Source organism: Moschus berezovskii, chromosome 4, assembly GCF_049115385.1.
Source record: "Moschus berezovskii isolate FMDL1 chromosome 4, NW_MosBer_1.0, whole genome shotgun sequence".
Taxonomy (NCBI): domain Eukaryota; kingdom Metazoa; phylum Chordata; class Mammalia; order Artiodactyla; family Moschidae; genus Moschus; species Moschus berezovskii.
Window position 1 is genome coordinate 76489890 of NC_142463.1, and position 12178 is coordinate 76502067.

At 34.7% G+C, this 12178-nt stretch overlaps 1 protein-coding gene across 1 annotated transcript in view; it reads right to left on the bottom strand.

Annotated features, from left to right (window-relative positions):
* The window catches only part of DPYD (dihydropyrimidine dehydrogenase), a 955731-nt gene that overhangs the window by 732548 nt on the left and 211005 nt on the right, over positions 1-12178 (bottom strand). Inside the window, exon 4 of the mRNA XM_055402118.2 lies at positions 10306-10393. Coding sequence (XP_055258093.2) covers positions 10306-10393 — 88 coding nt within the window. The remainder of the gene's footprint in view (positions 1-10305; positions 10394-12178) is intronic.

Here is a 12178-nt window from a genome sequence, read left to right on the forward strand (position 1 = left end):
AATTATTTACTTAAAATTCTTCAATTTATCAAATAGTTGTCTAAAGATGAAACTCAAATTTCCTTAAGATAAAGTTTATTGTATGGGGAAGACTAGGGCTCTCCTCAAGAAAATTAGAGATACCAAGGGAACATTTCATGCAAAGATGGTTTCAATAAAGGACAGAAATGGTATGGCCCTAACAGAAACAGAAGATACTAAGAAGAGGTGGCAAGAATACACAGAAGAACTGTACAAAAATATCATCATGACCCAGATAATCACAATGGTGTGATCACTCACTTAGAGCCAGACATCCTAGAATGTGAAGTCAAGTGGGCCTTAGGAAGCATCACGATGAACAAAGCTAGTGGAGGTGATGGAATTCCAGTTGAGCTGTTTCAAATCCTGGAAGATGATGCTGTGAAAGTGCTGCACTCAATATGCAAGCAAATCTGGAAAACTCAGCAGTGGCTACAGGGCCCGAAAAGGTCAGTTTTCATTCCAATCCCAAAGAAAGGCAACACCAAAGAATGCTCAAACTACCACACAATTGCACTCATCTCACACGCTAGTAAAGTCATGCTCAAAATTCTCCAAGCCAGGCTTAAGCAATTTATGAATCGTGAACTTCCAGATGTACAAGCTTGTTTTAGAAAAGGCAGAGGAATCAGAGATCAAATTGCCAACATATGTTGGATCATTGAAAAAGCATGAGAGTTCCAGAAAAATATCTATTTCTGCTTTATTGATTATGCCACAGACTTTGATTGTGTGGATCACAATAAACTGTGGAAAATTCTGAAAGAGATGGGAATACCAGACCACCTGACCTGCCTCTTGAGAAACCTATATGCAGGTCAGGAAGCAACAGTTAGAACTGGACATAGAACAACAGACTGGTTCCAAATAGGGAAAGGAGTACGTCAAGGCTGTATATTGTCACCCTGCTTATTTAACTTATATGCAGAGTACATCATGAGAAACGCTTGACTGCAAGAAGCACAAGCTGGAAGCAAGACTGCCGGGAGAAATATCAATAACCTCAGATATGCAGATGACACCACCCTTATGGCAGAAAGTGAAGAACTAAAGAGCCTCTTGATGAAAAGTGAAAGAGGAGAGTGAAAAAGTTGGCTGAAAGTTCATCATGCAGAAAACTAAGATCATGGCATCTGGTCCCATCCCTTCATGGCAAACAGATGGGGAAACAGTGACTGACTTTATTTTTCTGGGCTCCAAAATCACTGCAGATGGTAATTGCAGCCAAGAAATTAAAAGACACTTACTCCTTGGAAGTTATGACCAACCTAGACAGCATATTAAAAAGCAGAGACATTACTTTGTCAACAAAGGTCCATCTAGTCAAGGCTATGGTTTTTCCAGTGGTCACGTATGGATATGAGAGTTGGACTATAAAGAAAGCTGAGCACAGAATTGTTGCTTTTGAACTGTGGTGTTGGAGAAGACGCTTGAGAGTCCCTTGGACTGCAAGGAGATCAAACCCGTCCACCCTAAAGGAGATCAGTCCTGGGTATTCATCGGAAGGACTGATGTTGAAGCTGAAACTCTAATACTTTGGTCACCTTATGCGAAGATCTGACTCATTTGAAAAGACCCTGATGCTGGAAAAGATTGAAGGCAGGAGGAGAAGGGGACAACAGAGGATGAGATGGTTGGATGGCATCACAGACTCAATGGACATGAGTTTGGCTGAACTCCGGGAGTTGGTAATGGACAGGGAGGCCTTGTGTGCTGCAGTTCACGGGGTTGCAAAGAGTCAGACACGACTGAGTGACTGAACTGAACTTAACTCAGTACTTAGAAAACTGCCATGATAGAAAATGTTACTTGTTTAGCACTTCACATTTTAATAGTGACTTATACATACTTTTTTCATATAAATAGTGCAGTGTGATGCAAAGGAAAGCACATTGGACAAGAATTCAGGAAAATACTGTTACACTATCAAGTGGTTATATGATCTGGGATAAACCATTTAACCTTTTTGGATTTCATATTTATTTTCCACATAATGAGATGGTTCAGTTCAGTTCACTTCAGTTCAGTCGCTCAGTTGTGTCCGACTCTTTGCGACCCCATGAATCACAGCATGCCAGGCCTCCCTGTCCATCACCAACTCCTGGAGTTCACTCAAACTCACCTCCATCAAGTCGGTGATGCCATCCAGCCATCTCATTCTCTGTTGTCCCCTTCTCCTCCCGTCCCCAATCCCTCCCAGCATCAGAGTTTTTTCCAGTGAGTCAACTCGTCGCATGAGGTGGCCAAAGTATTGGAGCTTCAGCTTTAGCATCAGTCCTTCCAATGAACACCCAGGGAGGTTAGTCCGATTAAAATTCCATTTGTATAGGTCAAGAATGTACCTGCAATGTTGGAGACCTTGGTTCAGTCCCTGGGTGGGGAAGATCCCCTGGAGAAGGGAATGGGCAACCCACTTCAGTATTCTTGCCTGGAGAATCCCCATGGACAGAGGAACCTGGCGGGCTACAGTCCATGGAGTCGCAGAGTCAGACACAACTGAGGGGACTAAGCACAGCACAAACAATGCAATATCCATCTCTCCTTTCAACCAGCTTATTAGAAAAGAGGGGACATTTTGAAAATATTACAGCCATTGGTAATTTAGAGTTAGTAAATTTACCATTTGCTAGTCTCCAAACTGAGAAGTTACATATTAAAATTCAAGGCTGAATTCTAGAAAATTGAGTTAATATTACCAGCTCATAAGTGAATGAGGTAAGATAAGCATAAATTTACATTACTAAATTTAAAGTAATACGTTTCCACAGTCTAGACACAGGGTTTCCTAGGTGGCGCTAGTCGTAAAGAACCCGCTTGTTGATGCAGGAAATCACCTGCTGATGGAAGAAACGTGTATTTGATCCCTGTGTGGGGAAGATCCACTGTAGGAGGGCATAGCAACCCACTCCAGTATTCCTACCTGGAGAATTCCATGGACAGAGGAGGCTAGCAGGCTATAGTCCATGGGGTCACAAAGAGTTGGACGCAACAGAAGTGACTTAACATGCATGCATAGTCCAGACACAGCATTCAGTAACTACTCTGTAGAGCTTCTTTTCATTTCATGAAACTAGTTTTACATGTTGAGAAAAGTTAGGATACTCTGAAAATAAATATACTATCAGGGGAATAGCCTTTATCAATGGTAAGATATATTACACAGCATGTATAAAATATCTTGGTTCTGGCAAAGATATATAGATTGACAGGACAAATAAAGGGTTTGAAATAGACCTAAATAAATATAGAATTAAGTATATGATAGATGTGGCATTTCAGAATAGAGGGAGAATATATTTTTCAATAAACAGATTGGGAACTATTGGTCATTTAGGGGAAAAAAAAGCTGAATATTTTTCTCATTTTTTTGTACCAAAATAAAACTAAGAATAAGGTCTATACATGTTACTCTGTAACCCATTAGCTTTACTTTATTTTACTATAGAATTTTAATCTATTATTTTTATTAAAAATATACATGCTTACTGAGGAAGTAAAATAATATGGCCATTTTTAGCAAAAATGTTAAAACCTCTTTACCCCTCCTCAACCTCAATCAACTGAGGAATCTAAAGTTTAAGTCCTTCTATGCCATGTTTAGCTTATATATAAATCAGAATTTTTTTAAGATAGTGTTATGCTATTCATACTAGTATGCATCTCACTTTCTTCATTTAATAGGAATATCCTTTTAGATCAACAAATATAATAATAATGAAGAGCCACATAACATACCATAATATAAAAACAGGTCAATAGGTTAAACACTTTCCTTAATGTTGGGCACTATTATTGTCTCAAGTTTTTGCTACTGCAAACAATGCTATGAATGCTGTAATAAATACTACTGTACATATACCATTACATGGTCGTACTTTTATTTCTCTAGGAAGAACAGATAGCAAAGCATTGCTAGCACAACTGTATAAATATTTGAAATTTTCAAATATATTACTACTGTATGAGATTCTTGCTTCCTTTCTGCTAAATAGCAAAAGAGGCTATTTAACTTTTTAACTTTAAAAATATGATGAGAGAAACAGTTATCCCACCCTTTTATTTACATATTTCTGGCTAATATGGAAGTAGGACATCTCTAGTATGGCCATTAATTATTTGCATGACCTCTTTTTTAATGCTTATGAGAACACTGACCATGCAAGGTTGGGTTATTTTTCTCATTTAAATTTTTAGGAACTCTGATTTAATAGAAGTTACCACTTAGCCTAAACATGAAGAAAAAAAATGGTCACTTGGTTTCAAGTTTGATTTTATTTTAAAATACATTTTAAAATGTGTATAGTAAAATTTTTCTCACATAGTTCACAGATTGAAAATTATCGTTAAACCTTTTCCTTTTTATATTTAAAAATTCAGTACACCTAAAGTATATCTTAGATGGCCTGATGAAGTGTTCTAAAGGTAAAGACAAAATTATAGCAGGACCACTTTTCAAAGAAGTCATCATTTTCCACTTAATTAAAATATCCTCTTCATTATCATTCTTATTTACTTGGTTCCATTTACAGACTTTCACCTGTTTCAGAAATGTGTATTCCTGTACCAATTCTATACTGACTACAGTAGCTATACAGTGAGTTTCAATATCTGATATGGCAAATCTTTTTGTCTTATTTTTCAATAGTCTATTTCTTCAATATGCCTTCTTGATTACCATCCCAGAATTTACCAATAAAAATGTAGGTTTTAATCATTCTAGACTACCCATTAGATCTTAAATATTTATAGGCACTTTTTCACATGTATTGAGAAGTAGTTACTACTATGACTCTACTAATTTATAAAGTTTAAATTATAGGTAATTTTTTTTAAGTTATTGTGAATGCATCCATGAACTTTCATGTTCAGAGACAGAAAATGACAAGATGTAAGCAAAGAAATAAGTGGAACAACCTTAAACCCATTTGCTAAACCAGATAAAATAAAAACCTTTAATTTTTATGGCCTTTGAGAACACAGCAAATATAGATTCCTTTTCTAAATAAACATCTTTATTACAGTATTTATTTTTTAAACTGTGGTTGTTCATTTTCTTTGAGGGTTTATCTGTGAAAATTTTATAAGGACTGCAATAAAGACAAGCATTGAAATGCATATGTTACCATATGTAAAACAGATGACCAGTACAAGTTACATGCATGAAGCAGGGCACTCAAAGCTGGTACTCTGGGACAACCCAGAGGGATGGGGTGGGGAGGGAAATGAGAGGGGGATTCAGAATGGGGGGACACATGTACATCCATGGCTGATTCATGTCGATGTATGGCAAAAACCATCACAATACTGTAAAGTAATTAGCCTCCAAAATGAAAAAAAATAATAATAATTTTAAAAATTAAACATAAAAGTAAACAAAACACTATGTCTGGACCACTAGACATCATAAGCAATATGATCATATTCACAAATATTGTGGATAGCAGGATTATCAAGAATACAAAAATAAGTAATTTCATCTGTTTTAAGAAATTATAGGTAGACTTGAAAAATAAATAAAAAGCTAACAGACTTTTTAAATGTAAAAAAGAACTCCCAGAAATGAAAGAAAAAATTGTAACTCAAAACTCAGCAGACAATTTTAACAACATATTCGAAACTGGTGAAGAAGGTTTTAGTAAACTTGAAAGTACAATTTAAGGAAATGATTTCAAATGTAACCTCCAAAAAACAAAGAATTGAAAGTTTGAAAAATAAGTTGAATCATAGACAATAAAATAAGAATATTTAACATATACCTAATAAGAACTCCATAAAATGAAGTAAAGACAATGAAATAGTCCACCAAATGATGAAAGATATCAATCCACAGATTTAAGAGTCATAATGAAAACAAAGCAAAATAAATAAAAGAAACCCAGATTGATATAAATAACTGTAACACTGTTGACCACTAAGGTTAAAAGGTCTTTAAATCAGCCACTCTCCACAGACATTATTCTCAAGTGAGCAATAACTAGGCTGCTGGTGACATTCAAATAGTATGCATGGCATAAGATACTAAAGTGATACTGTCTGAAAGGTGTAAAAAATAATTGCAGATCCTTTACTCTATGCACAAAGTATTTTATGAGAGTTAAGAAATGAATGAACAGTTCCAGAAATAAAAAGAGTTGGTTAACAGCATATCCTTACCAAAAAAAGATTTAAAGAACTGATATTTATTCTAATCAAAAGTAAACTGCTTTCTCATGGAAATCTCAACAAGGGGGGAAAAAAACTGAAGAAAACTGCCAACAATTTGAATAAAACTAATCCAAAACTGGATTAATAAGTAGACAATAATTAACATACTATAATAAAGCATACAGTTTTATTCATCAAGTTTTAAAAAGATAATATTATTGTTAATTAGACAAGGAAGAGCTAATTAGAATTTCAGTACCTTAGTGTATGCCACAAGACCCACTCAGATTGGGTCCTGGAATGACACAGACCCATAATATTTAGTTGTTGTAAAATTTAGAAAAAAATTACATATTTTACATTATTTAAAAATTGGCATCATGACTGTAAGGGGAACTGACACACAAGTTCAGAACTATTTATGTAAACCAAATGGCAGATTGAACTCTGAAGGATAATGACTTGTTAGTTCTCTAGGAGCATCACATAAAGTTTTTAAAAGCTGTGTTCCCTTGAACACCATCTTACGGCAGGTAGGTAAGTTTCTGTCAGTCTTCTTGGGATGCACAGAGGTGCTCCAAGTACCATCTGGCAATAAAAGTGTGGGAACTAGCCTTGTGTATCAAAGGAAACCTGAAATCTCAATTACCACATTTTGTTTTATATATCAAAAATATTCATGTTTTAAATTACTGATTAGTAAATTATGGACTTCCTAATACTTTTTTCATTTACTTACTTCTCTGTCATAAAAATGGGGTTACGTAATTGGCTTTACTTTAGAGGCAATGGTGAGTCACTGAAGTTTTTTGAACAAGGGTACAATATAATTAAAGCTATGATTTTAGAAAATTATTCTGAAAATGATCAATATTTTATTTGATAATGGTATAAACCACTTGGCCATTGAAACTGAAAAGCAAACCCTAAATTATAATGGATTAAATCTATTGATTGCACTTCTGCTTTATAATATTTGTGCATGCATGTGCATACATACATACACACATAATCAAGGAAACATTTTTAAATAAAACTATTGCCGTCAATAATATTTATCAATAAACAATGCTGGTTAAATTGTGCTGCTCTTTTGATTTCTAGTTACTTTCTATAGGAATCTATGATAAGAGCCTTTTATGTGACACTGTCAGTTTTTTTCTAATGTATATTATTAAATGCATTTAACTAGCTATAAAAGCCACTAAATCTATATAGATTCTGTAAAATCTATACAGATTGTATACAAAATGTATACAGATTCTGCAAAATATACAAGTCTGTGGAGAAGCCATTCCTTTACAACTTAATGTAAAATTTTGAAAGAGAAAATAAATATTTTTTATTAGAAAATAAAGGATATGTAACTAAGGAACATTTTTTTTAAGTCAGTTTTTCACTACATTTATAGACTGACCTTATGAATTCTTGCATAATGTAGTGGGGTTTTTTTTTTCTTCAAAAGAAAACTATCAAAATTATAACCCTTATTTACAGTTTGATGAATGTGAAACATGTACTTTCCATTGAGAGATACAATTGCGAAGAACAACCTGCATGAAACAGAGAAAACCTGACCAAGGAGGTACAATAGAATTGAGTGTACCTTTAGAAACTAGAGCTGTAATCCAGTTCGTAAAAAAATAAAGAATGGAAGTATTGGTCTAAACTCCACTGAATCACAGAAACCTAACACAATACAATCCAAGTGACATGCTTTTCTCAAAAAGGCTCAAGGCTCATTGAGTCTGGCGATTCAATTACCCTCTCAACCTGGAAAGAATCCCCCTCCTGAGTTGAGGTCCACTGGTAGAGCAATGTGGGACAGCCTACATCATACACAGCTGGTAAATATCTTAAAAGCTGCAGGCTTTAGAGTACAAGAATCTCTTACCTTTTATGATTGCTACAATGATTCTTCAACAAAATACTACTTACAATAGAGTTCCTTAAATGTCTGGCATAAGATTACATTTTCAATTAAATACCTCCAAATATCTTCATGTGGAAATTTGTTTAAATAAATACCAAAGTGCAATGCTTCATCAGGTAGTAAGAAATATGAACAAACTAATGAAACAATATTATCCTAAAATAATGATGATTCTGATCTTACTTAGACATTTTATAAGTTTTTCAAAGAATATCATTATTCCCATTTTGTCTTTTTTTCATATAAAATTTTGTAGAGCTTGAATGATTGTGCTATACACTAATTAGAATCACAAAATCACTACTAAATTATAGATTCTCTAGGGAAAATTTAGCTAGCATGGATCACAATTCTGTTGCTTCATGCTTAAAGCCAGGAGTGCAACCTTAGATATAATTTTAGCCAAAACTCTTCCTACTTCAAATTTTGGACATTTTATTCTTTTTCTCATGAGATTTCATATACATGCTTCACATAAAATTATTTATTTTCATATATAAGTCAGAGATTCTGTGATAATAAATGTTTACAATATTTCAGTTAATAAATGAGATCTCTTTTCAGATTTTATTTTCTTAATTACAAAACAAATACAGAATGTTAGTGATTTCCTACTATCTGTAGAATAAGGTCTCAAATATTGAGCATAGAATTCAAACATTTTCACAACTTAATATCAATCTAACTGCCTTGCCTCTTTTCCCATCACTCTTCTTTATGCAATTAAGGCTCCATTCTAGCCAAACTGAATTTATTATATTTCCCTACACATGCCATGTATAACCCACATTCTTGCTTTTTCATATGCTGAATAATCTTCTTAAAATGAATGGTTTCAGCACTAATCAAATTGAATTATCAGTAGGCTTTTGTGTTGTTTTATTTTTTTAATGTATGTGGTTTTGCTCAGAGTTATAATTTCCAGAAGGCAAGGTCATAGCAGGGATCCTTTTTTACCCAGTATCTGTCACTGAGTTTGGTAGATAGTAGATGCTCAATAAGTAATACCAGAAACAAAAATAGTAATCACTTGTATAGTATTTACATATTGAATGAATAGAAAAAAATAATAATAATTCCACATCAACAAAATATTTGTTGAATAATTGCCATATCAGAGATTTTCACATGAAAATATTATTTAGTTCACACCACCATGCTGTAAGACAGATGCTATCCGTCTTTCATAAATGAAAGTGAAGAGATAAGTCATTTTCGTTGGGTTCACAGGGGTTCAATGCAAAGACTCAACCTAGACTTCAGATCTGACCACGTCCTATATCTGAGTAATAACCTCTAATTTTTTTGAAATCATAAAGCTATATAAATTTATAATTTTTCTCCTACAAAATTTTTAAATCACTGACATACTGAGAAATAATCTTTATATGTATAAAGGTACCAGGTAGTTGAAGGAGCACTTACTGAATTTTAGCAGTATTTTAGCATTTAAGTACTAAATCCTGTGAAAAGAAGCAGTCTCTACATCCTTACGAGAAGATGCCTTCAGTTTTTGCTCAGTAGTTAAAGGATGGGCTCCTTGGCTAAGAGCTCATAATGCTTCTTTCACAAACAAAAGATACTATTAATCATTTAATCAATCAACCATTCTCTTGTTTACTAAAAACTGGGCTTAGCCTTACATTGATTTAAAAAAACAACATAAAGATCAAAATTCCTTTTTTTCTACTAATGTCCATAAAAGTCTGTTTTCTATTTTTTAGTTGTTGTGGGGGTTTTGGTTAAAACGCTATCAGTCTCTATGAATTATTTCAAGTCTTAGACAACTTCCTTTGATTTGTTTCAGTGCCCTAGAGTTAATATTAAAGTAAATTTTAAAACAAAGATATCAAACTTGAAATGTGTTTTGATAATCAATGACAGTTCCTATCTGTAAGCATTTAGCATGCTTAAGCTAGAATCAATCTATTCAGTGAATGCTTTGTATTAAAAAATGATTCAATTCACCACAAACTAATTTTTAAGATAATAAACAATGAATACAAATTTCACAATAATCATTATCATAACTAGGAAGAGACTAATTAATAAAATGTGCCACATTCTTACATGCCTACAGAAATCATACTTTTAATACTTTAACCTAATTTACTAAGACAAGCTTTATGCTTTAATCATGGTAATAATAGAGAACAAGATCAAAGGCTGTTATTAATTTTCATTTGCAGAGCTAAATCCAAATTTACCTTGTTTGAGATACTTGTGATGAACGATTTGATATCTAGATTTGTTGGACAGCTCTTCTGACAGGGGGCATCTGCACATTTCAGGCATCTAGGGAATAAAATAACTGAATTAAAGAAACTGCCGAGTATTATTCTATATGTTCTCTACCCTAAACACATTCAGAGTTAGTGTCCAGTAAGAACAAATAAAACTATATTATTTTTAGGAACAAAAATTGTTTAAGCAATAAACAAAGAGTACTTGTGTTTCACTTTTTGCACACTTCCTAAGGTGTATAATATAGCACCATTCAGGTAAACAGCTACCCTTTCTCTTGGTGCTCCTCCTAGAGCTTAAGATCATATTTACTTAAGATACAGGATTCATCCATTTACTAAACCAGTATTTTTTGGATCTCTCATTGCACTGATAATGCTTAGAGAATAGAGTCTTTTTATTGTTGCTGTTTGTTTAGTTTATTTACATACTGCAGGATCTTAGTTCCCTGAATGGGGTCTAACCTGTGTGCTGACCTGTGTCCCCTACTGTGGAAGCACATTGTCTTGACTACTGGACCACCAGGGAAGTCCTGAGAATAGAATCTTTTATGATAACAGTTTTGTATGTCTTTCAGACAGTAGTTATTACACAAATGGAAAGAAAAAGATCTCCTTTTACCACTTGTAAATTCCTTTCTTCCTCCCTTTATCCCTTCCACTTATCCTCCCACCTCTCTTCCTTGACTCCTTCCTCTCTGATCCCCCCTCCCTTTCTCCATTTTTTTTTAACATACACACTACATACACAGCAATTGGGCTTTGTAGTAGATACTGCAATGCATAGACCAGATCCCCTGCCTTTCAGACTGAAAAATTTATTTTCCCATCTGCCGTGCCCTTGGGTAAAGAAGACAGGCTGAACCAAGGTCATGCCCCCTTCCCAGGGGCAGTGAGTTTCCAATCACAGGCCACTGATAGGAAATAATGACCCATTCTCCTTGCCCCTACTTGGGTAACAAGTCTTCAGGGATGCACTGCAGCCTTTACTGTGGCTATGCCTGTCCAATCTTGATTCAATCAATCTTATATAGATGTATATCTTCTAATGTATACTTTCCATATACTAATTTCATATCAGAATGTGCTTCCTGAGAAGCAACCAGAAACATGTTCAGACTTTAATGTGCCTGAGAACCACTTGGGAAGCCTGATAAACGTCATAATTCCCACAGAGAAGCCCCTCTTGAGTTTGAGTTATTGGCCCTTGTTGTTTAGTCGCTCAGTTGTTTCTGACTCCTTGCAACCCCATAGACTGCAGCCGGCCAGGCTCCTATGTCCACAGGGTTCTCTAGACAAGAATACTGGAGTGGGTTGCCATTTCCTTCTCCAAGGGATCTTCCTAGTTCAGAGACTGAACCCACGTCTCCTACATTGGCAGGCGGATTCTAGTTAATGTTCTGGGAATCTGCATTTTGCTGCCACTCCCCCACTCCCAATGACTGCCCTTTATGGTGATTCTGATAAACATGTTTGGAGCCACATAGTGAGAATCACAATTCTATAATTACTACTTCAGGACTGAAACCACTGGCTAGAATGGTCTTTAATTTCTACATTCTTATACTTTTTGTGTATTCATTTGATAAATATTTAATGAATCCTTGTTACATGTTAGAACCTGGGATATGAGGTTATAAAAATGACAAAAAGGACAACCTTGGCCCTGCTCTCACGGACCATGCAGTTTGGAGGAAGTTCAAAGATATGAAAGGCACTTGTAGTGTCAATGTGGTCAGTGTGAATTGGGGTACAAACAGCAAGCTAATAGAGCAAATAAGAGGAACAGCAGTCCAGGAGGGAGAGGTCAGGCCAGGCTTATTGGGAGAAATAATAC